Consider the following 20,849-nt stretch of genomic DNA (forward strand, 5'->3'; position numbering starts at 1 on the left):
GCCAGGTGCCAGGAGTTTTCTCCTGGTCTCCCATGCGGGTGCAGGGCCCAAGCACTTGGGCCATCCTCCACTGCCTTCCCGGGCCACAGCAGAGAGCTGGACTGGAAGAGGAGCAACCAGAACTAGAACCCGGTGCCCATATGGGATGCCGGCGCCTCAGGCGGAGGATTACCCAAGTAAGCCTCAGCAATGGCCCCAGGTCTTACATTTATTAAACAGCATTTTCTTCCTTGAACTGAAGCCTTTAATGATATTCCCTGGGCAGAAAAGAGGCATAAATCAGTTTGCTTTAAAAAAATTAAAACATTGAGTTTGATCTGTATGCTCTTTATTTTGAAGTTTCTTTTTTATTAATATAAATAGAGCAGATTTTACACATTCTATAGCTTCATTTCCAAGAAAACCACACTTCTCTCCTTTCCCTGCTCTCCACCCTCTCCATCAGTTTTTGCAAAGCCATAATTTTAATCCACTCTGTATTTACAGGCTCAATTAGCCACTAATAATAATAGTTCACAAGTTAAAAGTAGGAAGACCACAGTTCCACAAGAGTATAAGAAAGGGCTAAAAATGACAATCCAATCCCAAAGTGATCATTGCATTCCTATACATTTTTTGGTATTCTATATTAACTGCCATATATCAGAGAAAACATGATATTTTGTCTTTTTGAGACTGATTTATTTCAGTAAGCATAATGGTTTCTAGTTGCATCCATTTTGTTGCAAAAGACAGGATATCATTCTTTTTTATGACTGAGTAATATTCCCAGGTATATCTGAGGCCTTTTCTTAATGTAAAAGGATTTGAAAAGTGAATGGAGGTGTTGTCCTAAGGGGGGGGAAAAAGCTGGTTAAGTCATTGTGCTCTGTTTCAGTGGTTATTGAGTGAATCATTGATTTTCCAGATGAATATAAATTGAAAATATTTTAATATGAAAAAGGCAAGTGAGATGTAAGCTTCACTTCAACAGTTCACAACTCTGAGTGACATATTCTTGTGTGTTTCAGATTTCCGGTTTCCATGGTTCTTAATTATTATCTTTGGAATATTTGGACTAACAGTGATGCTATTCGTATTCATATTTTCTAAACAGCAAAGGTATGAGTGAAATAGTCTTCTTTAGTATGTTATTGCCAATTTAGATTTCCATGTGTATTTCTATTTGTTACTTGGTATTATCTTTTATAAATTATGACTGGAACTTTAAATTAACCTACAATTTCCAAAAGTTATACTGATTCTGTTTAAATAAAACTCAATTTGTTGTGTCCATCACAGAAAACTGACAGGTTTAGATTCTCTCTGGGGAGTTTTACAGGACATTAAAAGCTTAGGCACCTGACAGGCACACTTCGCGATATGCACCTGCTTGTCTAAGAGCTACCTCCTCCCCTCAATGCCTCACTAAGTTTACTTGTTCATTCCAGTACCCCAGGATTTTGCTGAGCCTTTGGCTGAATCTGACACACTTCTTATGTGCAGGCAAATTTCAAGTAGCAAACAAAGGCCATTTATATAATTCAATCTAATAAAACCTTTTTAGACTTCATATGATGGGGATTTCAAGTGAATTTGGGTTTTACTTAAATCATTTGGATATTTATGATTTTGTGTTTAATCTGCATGAATAAACAAATTAAAATTCTAAATTTGAAAAGAGTTATTTCTGCACTGTCAAATTATAAGATTTGCGTTCTAGTTATTATTCTGCCACTATTATTTAATCTTGTTTAAATCCCTTCACCTCACTGGATTTCCATATTCTAGTGAGCAATATGAAAGCATAGGATTATATGACCTTTCAATTTGCCTTGAGCTTTACGATGCCATCATTCTATTTTTCTTCTTGAAGCTTTGTACACTCTATAAGATACTTTTTATAGAAAATACAAAGGAAAAAATGGTTCATATAGATTGCCAGTTTCTTACATTTAAGATACTAAGCCTTGTGGGTTAATGCTGCTCCTTCTACTAGAGCTGGAGTGACTAACACTACTAAAGTTGCCTGGGGTTTGCCTGGTTTTAGCACTATAAGTCCTAGGTCCTGGGAACTCTCTCAATTCCAGCCAACCAGGCTGGTTGGTCATCCTACATAAAATTGAAAATAAGTTCTCCAGCAGCAGTCAAGAACCATCTACAAAGTGAGATCTATGTGAATATACTGTAAAAGCATTTAATTTGTTTTTTGAGGTAGCCTGGTATAGTAAACTTCAAAATAAATTCTGTTAGAAAGAAGAATTCTTGTAATGCTAGTGTTCTATAACGTCAAGCATGCTAAAAAGTCTACAATTGGATACAGAAAAAGTTAGTTTTGGCACTTTCAGCTACAAATGATATAACGTGAAACAAAGGGAAACCAAAATTCCCTGTAGAATTTCATTTTACATTTAGCTTTGTAGTAGCATCTCAGTTTTCAAAAAAAAAAAAAAATGTTAAAAATCAGAGTGTGGGGAGATTCTAAGATGGCAGAATAGGGAGAGAGCTTACTGCTCCAGTCTAAGAGTACATAGTCTTAAAAAAAAAAAAAAAAACTGAAAGAGTGCAATCTCAGGGAAGAGTTAGAGAGAAAACTGCAGAGGAAACTCCATGCAAATTAGAGGGACACTGTAGATAGGAGGGTGTGGACATGCACAACTTGGGATCTCAGCAGCCGAGGGCCTTGGTAGCAGCTTTGGAGAGTGAGATAAGACCAGATTGCAGTAGTCCGAGCCACTGGCAGTAAAGATGTGGGAAGAGCCTTGCATGAGTCCAGCTAGAGCCCAGTGGGGGACAGTGTACCTGAAAATCTAGAGGGGAAACAAAAGGGGTGGGCACATTTCTTTCTCCTAGGCCACTGGGCACCAGTGTCCTGTAACTGGCAGAGAGATGGCGGGTGCCATATTGGGTATACTAACAGCTGAGCCAGCTTGTGTCCATGTGCCCAGCAACCAGCTAAGAGGAAATGCATGAGTCTAGCTAATTGACAAGGGGCTGGGCACTCATGACTGGGGAAGCCTTGTGTGCTGGGATGAGACTGAAAACACTGTGGCTGCAAGGGAGGGCACAAGGTGTGGCTGAGTCTCTTAGCAGTCATTGTGAACAGCTCCATATGCTCAGGGCTCCCTGACTGCCTGATGAGAGTCATTGCTGCATTATCTGTGTTCACACTGAGGACCGCACAGATCCTTTGTGTGGTTTTTGTGGCAAGTGCAGATAAATATTATACCCACTGTGGCTATCATCCACTTATTGGTCTCCTTGAAGGAGAGGACATGTGCATGAGACTATACCAACAGAGCTGATCAAACCCTCCCCTCTGATAAAAAGAGAAAGAGAGAGAGAGAGAGAGAGATTTACCACATCCAAAGTGGGTGTCACCCTGGATACTCCCCTCACCCTGGAGTGCTGAACAGGGCTCCTAGGCCACACCCAGCACATACCTCTGGGTATTTACTGAAAGAACAGACACTTTACTTAACCACAGAGGCAAAGTCAAAGGTAAAAAGCATCACAGGGGAAAAATATCCAACAAGTGTTTTCACAAATGCCTAAAAATAAACACAGCCATTCAATAAAGAAGATAAGGTAGACAACATGATGCCCCCAAAGGAATACAACACTACTTCAATATTGGGATGTGAAGATGAAGATTGAAGAAATGCTGGAAAAGGAACTCAAAAACTAGATTGTAGGATTACTTAGTAGTAATCCAAAGCAAATCCATGAATTAAAGAAATCCATACAGGACATTAATAAAAATTTTTCTCATGAAATTGAGATTTTAACAAGAAACAAAATGAAATATTAGAAATAAAGAATTGAATAGATCAAATAAAAAATGCAGTGGAAAGCCTTAACAACAGACTTGGTGAGGCCTAAGAAATAATATTCAAGTTAGAAGACAATCTCTAGAAATTTTACAGTCAGACCAAAAAAAAAAAAAAAAGTTACAAAACTGAAAAACTGTCTGAGATTCATGGGATACTATCAAATGATCCAATATATGAGTCTTAGGAATTCCTGAAGGCATGGAAAGAGATAATGGATTAGAAGGCATTTTTAGTGAAATAATTACAGAAGACTTCCCTAATTTGGAGAAAGAAAGGGATGTCCACTTAAGTATAGGAAGCACACAGAACTCCTAATAGACATGACCAGAAAAGATCTTCACTACAACACATTGTAGTCAAACTCTCCACAGTAAAACATAAAGAAAAAATTCTAAAATGTACACATGAGAAACACCAGATTAGTTTCAGAGGATCTCCAAGTAGACCCACAGCAGGTTCCTCATCAGAAACCCTATAGGCTAGGAGAGAATGGTGAGATATATTCCAAGATATGACTATAATAAACATATATGCACCTAATTACAGGGCACCTGGCTATTAAAAAAAAAAGTTAATGGATCTAAAAGAAGACATAGACCCTCTTACAGTAGTAACGGAGGACTTCAATACCCCATTTTCAGCAATGGACAGATCAACCAGACAGAATATCAGCAAGGAAACAATTAATTGACACTGAAGTCCAAGTGGAAGAAACAGATATCTGCAGAACTTTTGATCCTACACTTTCAGAATACACATTCTTCTCACCAGTTCATGGAACTTTCTCTAGGATTGATCACATGCTAGGCCATAAAGCAAGTCTCAGCAGATGCAAAAAAATCTAAATCATACCATGTATCTTCTGTGACCACAATGGAATGAAGTTGGATTTCAAAAATTCAAGAATCTCTAGAACATATGTAAACACATAGAAACTGAACAACATGCTCCTAAATGAACCATGGATTATTGAAGAAATCAAAAGAGAAATTAAAAAAATTTCTGTAAATGAATGAAGATGACAATACAGTATATCAAAACTTATGGGAAACAGCAAAAGCGGTGTTAAGAAGAAACTTCACAGCAATTGGTGCCAACAGCAAGCAATTGGAAAGAAACCAAAAAATGAGCTATTGATGCATTTCAAAGACCAAGAAAAACATAGTAAATCAAACCCAAAATTAGTGAGAAAAGAAATAATTAAAATTGGAAAAGAAATAAACAAATTGAAACCAGATAAATACAAAAAATAAGTGAAAGGAAGAGCTGGTTTTTTTTTTTTTTTTGAGAAAATAAACAAAACTGACACACCATTGGCCCAACTAACCAAAAAAAAGAGGGAGAAGACCCAAATCAAAAAAAAAAAAAAAATCAGAGATGAAAAAAGAAATGTAAAAAGAGACACCACAGAAATAAAAAGAATCATCAGAAATTACTAAAAAGAGCTGTATATCAAAAATCGGGAAACCTAGAAGAAATAGATTGATTCCTGAACACATAGAACCTACCTCAATTGAGCCAGAAAAATGTAGAAAACCTAAAGAGACCAATAACCATGAAGGAAACTAAACCAGTAATAAACACCCTCCCAACAAAGAAAAGCCAAGGACTGGATGACTTCACTCTGAATTCTACCAGACCTTTAAAAAGGACTAACTCAAATTCTTCTCAAGCTATTCAAAACAATTGAAAGGGAGGGAATCCTCCCAAACTCCTTCTATGAAGCCAGCATCACTTTAATTCCTAAACCTGAAAAAGTTACAGCAGAGAAATGGAATTATAGACCAATTTTCCTGATGAACATAGATGTAAAAATCCTCAAAAAAATTCTAGCCAACCGAATCCAACAGCACATCTGAAAGATCATTCACCTGAACCAAGTGGGATTTAATCTCTGGTATGCAGAGATGGTTCAACATTCCCAAATCAATGTGATACATCACATTAACAAACTGAAGAACAAAAAGCATAGAATTATTTCAATAGATGCAAAGAAAGCATTCAAGAAAATATAACATCCTTTCATGATAAAAACTTTAAGAAAATTGTGTTACTGAAGGAACATTCCTCAACACAATCAAGGCAATTTATGACAAACCAATGGCCAGCATTCTATTTAATAGGGAAAAGTTGGAAGCATCATTCCCAACAAGATCTGGAACTAGATAGACAAGGATGCCCACTCTCATCATTGCTATTCAATATAGTCCTGGAAGTTTTAACCCACAGCCATTAGGCAAGAAAAAGAAATCAAGGGATACAAATTGGGAAGGAGATGTCAAACTATCTCTGTTTGCAGGTGACATGATTCTAAGACTCCATTAAGAGGCTACCGGAACTCTTAAGAGTTTGGTAAAATGGCAGGATATGAAGTCAACACACAACAATCAATAGCCTTTGTATACACAGACAATGCCATAGTTGAGAAAGAAGTTCAGAGACCAATCCCATTCACAATAGCTGAAGAAAAAAAGGACATCAAAGATCTCTATGATGAGAATTAAAACATAAAGAAAGAAATAGAAGAAAACACACACACAAAAAAAAGGAAAAATCTTCCATGTTCATGGACTGCAAGAATCAATATCATCAAAATGTCCATACTACTGAAAGGAATTTGTAGGTTCAATGGGATACCAATCAAAATACCAAGGACATTCTTCTCAGATATAGAAAAAATGATGCTGAAATTCATATGGAAACCTGGGGGACCCTGAATATCTAAAGCAATCTTATACAACAAAATCAAAGCTGTAGACATCACAATACCAGATTTCAAGACATACTGCAGGGCAATTATAATCACAGCAGCCTGATACTAGCACAAAAACAGATGGAAAGAGCAATGGAACAGAATAGAAACTCCAGAAATCAACCCATGCATCTATAACCAATTATCTTTGACAAAGGAGCTAAAACCAATCCCTGAGCAAGGAAAGTTTCTTCAACAGATGGTGCTGGGAAAACTGGATCTCCACATACATAAGACCCCTACCATACAACTTACACAAAAATCCACTAAAAATGGATCAGAGACCTAAATCTATGATCTAATATGATCTAATTATTAGATAACTTTGGGGAAACACTGAAAGACATTGGCATAGGCAAAGAGTTCTTGGGAAAGACCACAGAGGCATAGGCAATCAAAACCAAAATTAACATATGGGATTACATCAAATTGAGAAGTTTCTGCACTGAAAAAGAAACACTAGGCAAACTAAAGAGACAAGAGACAGAATGGGAGAAATGATTTGCAAATTATGCAACTGATAAAAGATTAATATCCAGAATATATAAAGAGATCAAGAAACTCCACAACAACAAAACAAACAACCCAGTTAAGAAATGAGCAAAGGACTTAAGCAGACATTTTTCAAAAGAGGAAATTCAAATGGCCAACAGATACATGAAAAAATGCTCAGGATCACTAGCCATCAGGAAATGCAAATCAAATCCACAATTAGCTTCCACTTCACCCCTGTTAAAATGGCTTTCATACTGAAATCAACAAACAAAAAATGCTGGCGAGATTATAGGATAAAAGTGCCCTAATCCACTGTTGGTTGGAATGTAAACTTGTACAACCACTGTGTAAGACAGTATGGAGATACCTCAGAAATCTGAATATAGATCTACCATATGACCCAGTCATCTCACTCCTGGGAATTTACCCAAAGGAAATGAAATCAGCATAAGAAAGAGTTATCTGTACCCCCATGTTTATTGCAGCTCGATTCACAATAGCTAAGATATGGAATCAACCCAAATGCCCATCAACTGAAAACTGGATAAAGAAATCATGGAATATGTAAACTATAGAATACTACACAGGACTGAAAAATAAAATAAAATCCTGTCATTGCAACAAAATGGATCCAACTGACAAATATTATGCTTAGTGAAATAAAACAGCCCCATAAGGAAAAATACCATATGTTCTCCCAAATCCGTGATAACTAATAGAGCACTTAATAGTTAATCTAAAGAAGTAAAATTGTCACTTTGAGATGCAATGACCTTGAACATCCCTTGTCTTGACTGTGAGGAACAGTTGTTTTTTTCATACAATTTGTTGAACTCTTTACTTAATATAGAGTTAATCTTATGTGTAAATAGTTAATTGAAAATAAACCTTAGTATAAATTAAGAAATGGAATAGGAGAAGGAGAAGGAATAAGTGCGGGAATGTGGGTGGCAGGACAGGTAGGATGGGAAAAATCACTGCGTTGCTAAAGTTATATTTATGAAATGCATGAAGTTGTATACCTTAAAAGGTTTCTGAGTAAAAAAATAAAATAAAATAAAATAAAAGTCAGAGTATGTATTTAAGTAATCCCAACAACAAAAATCCAAACTATTCTGTTGATTATGATGTGTACAGTAGGTGGGCTGACTTCTATGTAAGTAACTGATTTATAATAGATATTGATAAACTCACTATTTTTAATCATTTTTCTCAGCATTCTTATTTCGAGTTACTTGAAGACCAAATAAATTTGCTATGCTACTTAATTATATTAGCTAACAATATTTAGAAGAAAAAACCATCCCCTAAAAGATAGAATTTTAAATAAAATGTATTAATGTTTGTCTAAAAGACTATTTTCTCTGAATATTGTTGTCCTAAACTATGACACTTGGTTAAAATAACCAAAATATAAGATTGATTTGAAACCTTTATTCTACTTCCAAATTTCTCATTCTAAATTGACTTTTTTGTAGGCAAGGATTCATTTTTTTAAATCTTCCTATAAAAAACTTTGTAATTCCCTAAATTTGCAAGTTCTAATGTAAGTAGGAAATGATATAAAATATTTGGTAGCAGAATGAACATGTAGTTCCAAGAAATAAAATGATGTTCCAAAGGATTACATGCTTATGCCAGTCTTCCCCAGAAACCCAGGACTATAGAGGGGTTCAGTTCCTACATGTCTTTGAAATTTTGAATCCATAATTCATTATCCCAGCTACTTCATACTGACTTAATCCAGATAATTAACAGTCAACTCTAGAAAAATATGTACTGTAGGGGCCTGTACCTTGGCATAGCGGGTAAAGCCTCTGCCTGCAGTGCCAGCATCCCATATGGGTGCCAGTTCAAGTCCCAGATGCTCCACTTCCAATCCAGTTCTCTGCTATGGCCTGGGAAAGCAGTGGAAGATGGCCCAAGTGCTTGGGCCCCTGCACCTGCATGAGATTCGTGGACGAAGCTCCTGGCCATTGGCTTCAGCTCAGCACAGCTCCAGCAGTTGCGGCCATCTGGACAGTGAACCAGCGGATGGAAAACCCCTCTCTCTCTATCTCTCTCTCTCCCTCTGCCCCTCCTCTCTCTGTGTAACTCTGACTTTCAAATAAATAATAAATAAATCTTTAGAAAAAATGTATACTATAAATTGTGTTTGAATAAAGAATGTAGTTTCTACACAGGTTGTCTTTAGTCATCCCTGCCATATAATCATCCCTGACCTATTATTAACTGAAGAAAGATAAAAAGTGCAAAAACTTCTGTTTTTGCTGAATATCCGTGTTTTATTATTTTGTTTTGATTTTGGAGTAAATATTTTGCTACAAAGTATTTATAAAATGGAGAATTCTTACCTTAAAGTCCAGATTCCTGCATTATCTCTTTTGTTTCCCTTTTTTTTTATTGCTTTTTAAAACTTTCAATTTACAGTATTTGTGCCTATTTATGGTTTACAGTGTGACATTTCCATACCTGTGTATGGTATGCCCTGATCAAATCAGAGCAATCGGCATTTTCCTCCCTTGACATTGCTTTGTGATTGGAGCTCCAGAGCTCTTCTCCTTTACTTGCCCATAAAATACATGATAGGTCACTGAGATTATCTTACAAACTGAAAGACCTAGTGAAAGTAGAATGCTAGTCCTACGTGGTAGGATGTGCTGAACTAGAGAACCAGATGTTTCATTTGAGAAAGGTGTGTACTCTCCATCCTTCCTAATGGCATTGCAATTGGCCCGCTGTATTCATTGGCATGATCTGCTTGGGCCCTCTAGATTTCAGGATCTGCCGCTGGGCCTAAGGCTACTGTAACTCTGGAAAACCACTAACATGCCAAAATGCGTCGTCCTCTTCAAAAAGAGAGGCTCACATCACAAAATCAGGCATTAACAATTTGCCTCCTGTAGTTAGAGTTATATCTTTCTGAGTTTTTTGAAAATTTGAAATATGCATTTAGAAATATAGAATCAAACAACACAGTAACATGACAGAGGACAGTCTGGGCTTCAAAGTCAGGTATTGAGCCCTACCTGTGCCGACGATTAGTGCATAGTCTTTGTATAGATAATATCATTTTCCACTTTGGTGATTGTAAGGGTTAAATGAAATGCTTAGTGTAGGAGGTCAATAAAGAGTAAGATAGTGAATCTTAATGCTTTTCAGGTCACACAGTTTTGGTCACCCCTACTTTGCTGTGCCACTGTGTCATAAAATCAGCCATAGACAGTAGGTAAAAGAATGAGCATGGTTGTAGGGCAGTAAAACTTTATCTAACAATAAATGGCATGTAGGAATAGACCCAAAGGCCATAATTTACTAACCTCAATTTAGTGCAAAGTATATCTCACAGTATATGGTTTATCAGACATATTCAAACAAAAGCATATATAGTAATTTTATTTATTTATGTATCTGCCATTCATTGGTCATAATTTGTTAATGCTTGCCCCCCTGAATAAGTTAATTAGAGGCCACTTTGAGCAACTTATAAAGTGAAACTTGTCAGTTTCCTTTAATGGGTAAGTGGGTGGAACTATTGAGAGATGATCTTCCTTATTAACCAGTCTAGACTGCTCATTCAAGCTGGGCAGAATAGCAACTGATATCCAAAAACCAGGCTACCATCCCTTCCCTACAGTAACATCTGTGAACACTTTGGGAAGTTTATTAAAACAAAATGAAAATGAATAACCTCTGAGATTTTTCCAGAGCTATAATGTTGATTTAAAGATGCAAATTCTGGTGTCCACAATTAGCAGCATAGATAAATGATCTTCTCAAATTTATTGAAGTTATTTATAAAGCACTTTCCTTGTTCCAAGAATTGTGTTAAGTGCTGGGGATATTTCAAGACACAAGGCAGGCAGGAGAAACATTGAAATGAATTATGATATAAAAATATTTAAATATTTGAAACAGAAAATGTGAGTTTATCCCAGAGTTGTGTATATGAACCCATACTAATGATGGATCATATTTAGTCTGTTCCACCAGAAATGAACCCTGCAGTAACATGTAAGTTAATGAGCTAATCTTAGGTGACTTTAGAATTAATGTTCACTATGCAGTGCTAACTTATCCAAGAAAGCCCTTTTTAAAGGCCACACGTAATTTTGGCTTAATGTAGTTTGGCTCTTTTCCTTTGTGTATTTTCTTTCCAAATTACTGATTAAATGTGCCTTAAAATTACCTTCCTTATAATTGACATGAAAATTGGTTAGCTTCATATGAAATTAAATTTCTTACTTCCAAATACTAAAGTTTGCTGTCAATAAAAAGCACTAAGAGGAAAAAGAAAAGATTGTAAAAAAAAACACGTTTTATTTAAATGGACTGCAGATTGGGGTTTTTGTAGTTGTTCATTTTCTATCCTTTACAGTTTTGATCATTTATTGCTTAATATTTGCCTTCCCTTTCTCATATTCCATTTATATAAAATACCAGGCTAATTGGAATAAGTAGTAGTGCTCCCAGTGTTTTATTTCTATGTTTTGAAATAACACAATATAAAACCTTTAAGATATATCAAACCAAAATTTTGTTTTCAAGGATTAAGATGCTGATTCTGCCCCCAGTTCCAGTTCCAAAGATTAAAGGAATCGATCCAGATCTCCTCAAGGTAATTAATAAATCTGTCTAAATTGTAGATAGCACTAATCGACAGATGAACAAATCTGTCATGTTGTTGAGACTTTGGTTTTTATGGTTTTTTTTCGTCAACTACATGTATCATATTCAAATTTTTTCTATCTCATCTCCTGGAGGAAAAAAATATGAACATTTCATCTCTTAAAGATTATGGAAATTTCATACATATTTAAAAGTCTACACTGACTTATGTTTGTTATTATATTTTTCTTTGAATTATTCTTATTGTAACCATAATTGGTCTCTGAATACTATTTGCCAAACTAACCAGAGGGTTTCTCTTCATAGATCCTTTTCTTTCTGTTTCCTAGGAAGGAAAATTAGAGGAGGTGAACACAATCTTATCCATTCATGATAGCTATAAGCCTGAATTCTACAATGATGACTCTTGGGTTGAGTTCATCGAGCTAGACATCGATGACCCTGATGAAAAGACTGAGGGATCAGACACAGACAGACTTCTAAGCAACAGCCATCAGAAATCACTTAGCGTCCTTGGAGCAAAGGATGACGACTCTGGACGAACCAGCTGTTATGAACCTGACATTCTGGAGACTGATTTCAATACCAGTGACGGATGCGACGGGAACTCGGAGGTCGCTCAGCCTCAGAGGTTAAAAGGGGAAGCAGATCTCTTGTGCCTTGACCAGAAGAATCAAAATAACTCACCTTACCATGATGTTTCTCCTGCTGCTCAGCAGCCTGAGGTCACCCTAGCAGAGGAAGACAAACCGCGACCACTTCTTACTGGTGAGATTGAATCCACTCTTCAGGCGGCACCTTCTCAGCTCAGCAATCCAAATTCACTGGCAAACATCGACTTTTACGCCCAGGTTAGTGACATTACGCCAGCAGGGAGTGTGGTCCTTTCCCCAGGCCAGAAGAACAAGGCAGGGAATTCTCAGTGTGATGCGCATCCGGAAGTCGTCTCACTCTGCCAAACAAACTTCATCATGGACAACGCCTACTTCTGTGAAGCAGATGCCAAAAAGTGTATCGCTGTGGCCCCTCACGTCGAGGTCGAATCACGTGTAGAGCCAAGCTTTAACCAGGAGGATATTTACATCACCACAGAAAGCCTTACCACTACTGCCGGGAGGTCTGGGACAGCAGAAGACGCTCCAGGTTCTGAGATGCCTGTCCCAGACTATACCTCCATTCATTTAGTACAATCTCCACAGGGCCTTGTACTCAATGCAGCCACCTTGCCCTTGCCTGACAAAGAGTTTCTCTCATCGTGTGGCTATGTGAGCACAGACCAACTGAACAAAATCTTGCCATAGCCTTTCTTTGACGCCCAAGAGCTTTGTATCTAATGGCAAAGAATTGGCTGGGGCATGAATGCTTAAACCAAAACAATGAAGGGGGAATGGACGAGTAGGATGTGGATTCTAAATGCCTTCTCTGAAATTTGAAACAGGATATTAAAAAGAAAAAACTAAGAGGAATGCTTAATCAGATAGATATTCCTGTTGTGAATTGTAAATATTTTAAAGAATTGTCTCATATACTGTTTAGTGGCAGTAATTGTCTTCTTGTGGGTGTTAATTTTGTGATACTAAGCATTGAATGGCTATGTTTTTAATGTATAGTAGAATCATGCTTTTTGAAAAAGCGAAAAATCAGGTGGCTTTTGCAGTTCAGGAGAACTGAATGGAAATCATAGCACAGACTAATTTTTTTTCTTCTTAATTAATTGGGAGCTAACACTATAGGTAAGAAGGCAAAAAATAGTTTGGATATCTAAAACATTTATTTTGACATAAACTTGATAAAGATATTTTTAACAAGTTAAACTTCAAGCATGGCTATTTTATATCACCCTACACACTGTGTACTGTAGTTCAAGAAGATTCATCTACAAAATGTAGCAACTACAGTCTCAAGCTGGTTTAATGCTTTTCATCAGTGCACCTAAAGAAAACACACACAAGTTTTTTTTACAAGGTCCTTTTTATACCTTCCAAAACTCATTGATTCTAAAATGATTGTAAAAATTTACATACTGGAACATACTTATTTTATCTGAATTTCTAATCAAATATTTGTTAAATTTAGAAAATTTTTAAATATTTGCACAAATGCACAAATAAATTTACATAAATCAAAAACCAAATAACACAAAACTTTTCTTCACTAAATCTTGGTTCGTGCCAGAGAGCTGCATGCGAAGAGAAGTAGAAATCATTGCTGGTTCACGTTGACCATGAGACTTAAGTTCTGCAGTTGCACGTGGACTGAGATTTTCCTGCATGCAGATCATGTGAGGTAAGCTCTATAACCTCTGCAGTAAAATCTCTTCAAATATAACTTGATTTTATTTCATAGTTACCTAAGAGAGGAAGTTGAAGCAGGTCAAATGAAGCTAACCGGGTAAAGGAACAGAAATAGGTTTTGTTTCAAAGCCTTTACCCAGACACATACATAGTCAGTATTCAAGGCAACAAGAAATAAAAGAAATAAGGTTTTCAATTCCCACAGATAACTCAAAATTACTTAAACCAGGAGCGGAAACTTTCTCACCAAGACTTTTATAGGATTTATTTAAACAGTAAAGGAAGATGTTTCATCATTTTTTATTTTCCCTCCAAGTAGTCCGACCTCAAAGCAGGTAGTCAGAAGAAAAGGACTTGAGTAATTTGTAGATTTTCTAATTCCTTAATAACCCAAACATCATTTTTAGAAGCATAGGGATAGTTCCCAAAAGGATTATGAAAATGAGAATACTTAACCATTTTAAGAATTTTTTAAAGTGCATTTTTTTTAAGTTAGCATTCACTTAAATAGTATTTGCCATTTAGCTCAGACCCTTTTAGAAAGCAAGCTTCATGATTGGTAAGTTTTAATTCATTCTCTCATACAGGAAAGATGGTGGAAAGCTAGACCTGGGTGTTTAAAGTTTACCGTGATACTTGTAGTAGATGTTTAATAGATTTTCTGCTACCTTGCTGCTATGGTCTTCTCCAAGAGCTACATAATTTAGTTTCATATACAATATCATCACTGTAGAATCTAATTCAACTTAAAACTGTGTTTGGAAGAACTATCTTACCATTTCACAATAGGCTAACAACATTTCTATAGCCAAAAATAGCTAAATACCTCAATCGGTCTCAGAATGTCATTTTGGTACTTTGCTGGCCACACAAGCCATTATTCACTAGTATGACTAGTTGTGTCCTGCAGTTTATATTTAACTTTCTTTATGTCTGTGGATTTTTTCCTTCAAAGTTTAATAAATTTATTTTCTTGGATCTCTGACAGTGTGATGTGATTGTCAAACACCAATATGAAAGGCATCCTAGACCAGACTACTTATGGTGAGTTCTTCTCATTGTAAGGAGAGCTTAGAAAAATTGGTAGTGTGAAGATTTTTGTTCTGGGCTGGGATACACAGAGGAAGAAAAGGCAGCTCCTTTCCTCTCATTTTTAAGGATACAAATGCCCAGCTCAAAAATATCCCACTGACTTGTCTGGACCATGCCTACTCCTAAGATTGTGACTCCCCATGGGCAGAAGGGATATGTCATAGAGGTGAATGGCATGGGCGTTGGGGTTAGAGATAGAGGAGAATGGTGCTTCAGCATTGTCTTTAAGATGCATGTCTAGCTTGAGCATGTTGCCTGGAAGGAAGAAAATAGAGTTTCCTCTCCCATTCACACACTGGAACAAGTCAGTTTGTCAGGCCAACTTCTTTCATCAGGGGAAGCTAATTATAAACCAGGAATTGGAAGGAGGCCAGCAAGCCAAAGAGGAGCTTGAGACAGTGATGAAGCCATGAAGTAGATGTTCCTATTGTAAGAGGCAGGCTCCAGGTAGAGTAGCTGCTGAATCACACAAGCTATTGTACAGGCGCTGGGTCCTCAGATGTGGGAGGCTAGGGATAGCACTGATAAGCCCACTGAACAGCTACTTATTGCTTCAGCTAATTGTATGCAAATTGCCACAACTTTTCATATTTGAGGGCTACACTCAATACCAAAAATATTTTCTAGGCACCTGCTGCCTTCTGCCATTTGAGCAACTATTCACTGAGAGAGGCTTAGAGTAAAACCTCAAGGCTCCCTTATTTGGAAATACGGTTTGAAAAACTTTGCCCCTTCTTTTACTTGGATATTGGAATATATACTGCCTTAACATTTACAGAGCAAATAAAATAAAAGATCATCTTTGTGAACATCATATATTTATTTCTTACATATACTGTATAAGAGTCAGCCTTCTAATACAGCATGCTTATCATTCATGCAAAATGTTTCAAAGTATGAGAAGCAAAGGGAAAAGAAGTCCTGCTTATTGCCCTGCACTGAAAGAACATAATCTTTTCCATTTCAGGGTATAATATCAAATTGAAGATGGCTAAACATGTGTTTCTGTCTTTTAAATATAAATGGTTCTATCAAAGTCATGGGGTGTGTGGGTCAAGGTTCTTGTCTGGGATGCAGCAATGAATTCAAGAACAAGACACAAACAAGTACAGTGGATGAATAAGACTTGCAAAGGAAAAGTAAACACTCAAGGAAGTACTGGCGTGCTTGAGAGTGAACTACGCCCAACATGATTTGGTGGGTCAACCCTTGGTATGACTCAGAAGCATAGGAGTGGTGTCTGGAGTGGGAGTTAATTGAATATTCATAAGGAGTGGTGTTTGAAGATGGATAGAGTCATGTATGTCTTTGATAATTTTCCTCTGAGCTGCCATTGAGAGTATTTTTATGATCTATACTCTTCAATCCATTAGCATCTTTAGTGTAACTTCATTGCTGTCCCCATTCTATATCAAGAATGATACAGTAGGGACTTCCAGATGTCTTTAGAGGCTGGAATATTAGAAATACTAAAACATCTGAGTGGCAGCCGCCTTTTTTGCCTATCTACCAGTGCCTTTCCTCTGACATTATAACTTCTACTTTTGGTGTCCCCTGCAATGAACAGCTTCTACCTCCAAAGGCCTGAAAACTGCCTGTTTGAGAGTACTAATAACCTAGGGAAATTTTTTACAGTCAATAGGCCTCTTTCTCTCCAAGTTATTCCACATGTTTGTAACATTAGAAAGCATATATAGAATTTGTATAAATATCAACTCTCTATCCTCAGTTTTAAGACTAGCCCAGGTGTTAAGTTCAGCCTTTGGAGCTGATGTGTTGAATGCTTGGGTCCATGACTTGGGTAAGATCTACTGGAGTACACATGCTAAGTGGTCTCTACACAAAGAATGAGCCAGCTTTTCAATATCTTCAGATGGCAAAATAGTAGCTGGACTGAGGACTTAGCATACTTTTTTACCTCCATGAACCAAGAAGGAGATATCAATATTTATTAAGGCTTCCTCCTTTTAGCCATCTGTATCCTTTAATCTCTAAGACCTCTTGTACTTGGTGTGAAGTTTGAGATTTAATAGGCTTCCTAAAGTGGATTGGTGATTACTGTACCAAAAGTTCAATAGCAGTAGCTTCCCCCAAGCATCTAGGTAATCCTGTGGCCACTGAGTCCAGCTATTCAGAAAAGTAAGCCATTGGTCACGGAAGTGGACTCAATTTTTGGGTGAATATACTCAAGGCTATTCCTTGTCTATCAGCTACAAACAGATTCAAGAATCCATTCTATTTTGAATTTCAACAATGTTTTCCAAAGTCAGTCTTGAGTCAGTTCTCATCATTGGCATAATAAAGATTTAGATTTAGGGTGATTAATCCAAGAGAAGTGCCCAGAGAACAGAGCATATCCCTGCTGAGCAAAGGAGTCTGATTTCCAGCATCATCAAAATCTGGTGGGAAACAAGGGCATCTTCTACCAGGCAAACCAGAGGCAAAGTAAATTTGTCAGGAGTAGAGTTTGCCACAAACTCCCATGACAACACAACTTTTAAGGGTGGCATCCTACATGGGAATTCAGAACACAGTAAGTGACTCCTAAGTCAGTTAGACAATTGATATTCTTCTCTTTGACATCCAGGATCATTAGGGCTCTAGGATTATGATGGTCATATGGGCAGTGGGAACCACTTTTCACAGGCCCCTTCAGCCTTGAATAAGGACATGAGAGAACTAGGAGCCTCCCCTCCCTTCAAAGCTAGTGGCAATCCCATTTATACTGTCCCTCTTCTTTACACTGGGGGCAGGAGCTAGGCAGGCTTTTCAGGAGAGGTCATTCCTTCTGTCATATCCCAGCTTTCCACACCCAGAACATTCTCTACTGAACTTGTCCCCTCATGGTTGGAAATCCCTCCCTTGGTTGTCCCTGAAGTCACAGGTTACTGGCTACTGTGACTGCTGTCATACAAGCCTGTTGTCTGGACTGTTGCTTCCCAAGTGGAAGTCCATTTCCCCTTCAGTTTTGTTTCTTGGGATTTTGGGGTCCCATTCCCCATTTCTAGTCAAATATCTGGGGTTGACTGGTGAATGTATACTGAATAAGACCTGTCCTTTAGTGAAGCTAGGGTCTGTATATCTTTTTTTTTTAACTTTTATTTAATGAATATAAATTTCCAGTGTACAGCTTATGGATTACAATGGCTTCCCCCCCCCATAACTTCCCTCCCACCCGCAACCCTCCCCTCTCCCGCTCCCTCTCCCCTTCCATTTGCATCAAGATTCATTTTCAATTCTCTTTATATACAGAAGATCAATTTAGTATAAAGATTTCAACAGTTTGCACCCACATAGAAACACAAAGTGAAACATACTGTTTGAGTACTAGTTATAGCATTAAATCACAATGTACAGCACATTAAGGACAGAGATCCCACATGAGGAGCAACTGCACAGTGGCTCCTGTTGTTGACCCAACAAATTGACACTCTAGTTTATGGCGCCAGTAACCATCTTAGGCTGTCGTCATGAGTTGCCAAGGCTATGGAAGCCTTCCAAGTTTGCCGACTCTGATCATATTTAGACAAGGTCATAAAAGACAGAGTGAGGATAGTAACCAATGATCCTAAGAGTGGCATTTACCAGGTTTGAACAATTATACAGCATGAAGTGGGGAAGAGGACCATCAGTACACACAGGTTGGGAGTAGAGCCATTGGTGGTAGAGTAGAGGTTATGATTATGGAGGAATGAGGCCCAAGTGCACTAGACAGGGCCTAGAACAAAGGACAGAGTCATTATTAGAGGAGCTAAGAAAGGTGCTGTCTAAGCTACAAGTAATTTTTCTGATTGAGAGGCAAATAGAACCTGATAGAAGGGGCTTGATAATAATCTGTTGGGCTTTAGGCCTTGTAAGTTAAGAGGCCCAGACCTATCTACCTCTTCACATGGGGTATATCCTAAGGGAGGTGTGAACCTCCTAGGGGAAGGCACTCTGTTGACTTTCATTACTTGGCTGGCCTGGGAGGAGAGCTGGCCAGGTAAAGGCAGGTGGCATCTCTAACAAGAAATTTACAGTTCTGCCTGCAATGTTGCTGACCCTACTTGACCATCCCCTCAGCTGCAGTGGTCACTTTGGAAGTTGGGCTGAGTGAAGGGCTTTTCAGCTTAGAGCCAATAAGATCTGTGGCTCTGACCTGGGCATCCTTCGACTCCAGGGCAGGTCCATTTCCAGTGATCCAACTCTTGGCAGAGCTGCCAGGGCTCTTCACAAGCTGACTTCTGCTGAAGCCCAGGCTTACCACATTGAAAGCCACTGCAGTAGACTGGCCTGTTGGGTCTCCTTGAGGGCAGATCACTGTACAGATCAGCCATTAATAGGCCTGCCACCCATTGCTTCTGATGCCAAGCTTTCTTTTCCTCCTGGTTTGTGTTAAAGCAGACCAGAGGATGCAAGTCAAGGGAGTGCCCAAGTCCCATCTCTAATCTTCGGTGGCCTGAACGACAAGTCTATAGTCACAGGCATGTTCTGTAGTAGTTTTTCTAAGGTAGACAATGCCCATGAAGAAAATTATATTCTCACTTTAAAACTTTCTTTCCCTTTGGTCTGAAAGGGAGGTTTTTTCTACTTACTGTATACTTCGCTGATGGCGAAGTGAATCTAGCTATGAGATTATTATTTGAGTTCTTATTTTGGCTATGCTATTGCAGAAAAATGTTAGCCATCTCTTTTATAAGGTCTAAAGATTAAATTGTGCATCCTACAGATTCCTTCATAATAGAATTAGTTTCCTACCTTGAAGAGAATAGAGAAATGAAAGAACAAGTTGGGCTTAGAATAGAGAAATGAGGGAGCAAGTCCTAGATCGCTTGCTGACAATAGCAATATCACATGAATACTTAGCAAACCTTTTCAACCATTAGATAACAACTTAAGAAAACATTTACCAGAAGGTCCAATGCCTTCTATAAATTTTAAGAATCATGTATTTGAAAACACCTCTTAAATATCTAACATGGTGTAGTTTGTTTAGCCAGTAAACTTAAGCACAACCATCTAAAATGTTTTTAGTTTCTTTCTACCAACAAGTCTAAAACATATGATACACAGATTCAGGTCACACAAATTAAAATGTATCTTTGATTGATTTTAGCAGCTTAAATTTATGGACAATCTTATCTATAAGCCATTTAAAATAAAACTCTTAATAAAATTTCCCCATGTGGACATACAATATGTACACACATATAATATAGCATAATAGACCAATATAGCAATTTTAATAATAGCTTTTAAAATCTTTAACTCTTTTTGTAGATTGCCAATTGATTTGAATTGCTTTTTCTTTTTAGTAACCTCAGTTAACCATACTTTCTCTCAGTTGGTACTGTTAATACATTATTGGCTTCATCTGTTTACAGAGCCATCCCAAAGTACTGAATACAATAAAAGTGGCTGGAAAAAGTCCATAGGAACCAATAGGAGGACAGCTAAACACAGAACCAACAACGCTTTAGTTTTATGAGCAGCAGATCCTATATAACTGTGGATGACAAAAGACTTTAAGTCGCCATGTTTAAAATTATAAACTCATCAACCAACAAGAGGCACTTGCTTACTTCACAGTATTTTTGAAAGCACCTGTAGGATTTTACAAGTATTTAACCCTTTAAGCCTCTGGGGCTTTCTCATTAAGATAACTATCATGTCTAGTAACACAAGATCATTAGACTTTTTAATTCTCAAACATTTGTATTAATAGCTTTTTCCATTATAGAAACTTAAAGTCTGGTACCACATCACATCTTGACAGTCCTTCTAATATACTCCAAA

At 37.5% G+C, this 20,849-nt stretch overlaps 1 protein-coding gene across 3 annotated transcripts in view; it reads left to right on the plus strand.

The window, feature by feature from the left end:
* The window catches only part of GHR (growth hormone receptor), a 293,787-nt gene extending 278,827 nt beyond the window's left edge, over positions 1-14,960 (plus strand). For all 3 annotated transcript variants that reach the window (XM_062211743.1, XM_062211742.1, XM_062211744.1), the window contains 3 exons: positions 1,011-1,101; positions 11,608-11,677; positions 12,018-14,960. In XM_062211743.1, the coding sequence (XP_062067727.1) occupies positions 1,011-1,101; positions 11,608-11,677; positions 12,018-12,989 (1,133 nt within the window). In that variant the 3' untranslated portion in view covers positions 12,990-14,960. The remainder of the gene's footprint in view (positions 1-1,010; positions 1,102-11,607; positions 11,678-12,017) is intronic.
* Positions 14,961-20,849: the final 5,889 nt, after the last annotated feature.

Source organism: Lepus europaeus, chromosome 15 (genome assembly GCF_033115175.1).
Source record: "Lepus europaeus isolate LE1 chromosome 15, mLepTim1.pri, whole genome shotgun sequence".
Lineage (NCBI taxonomy): Eukaryota > Metazoa > Chordata > Mammalia > Lagomorpha > Leporidae > Lepus > Lepus europaeus.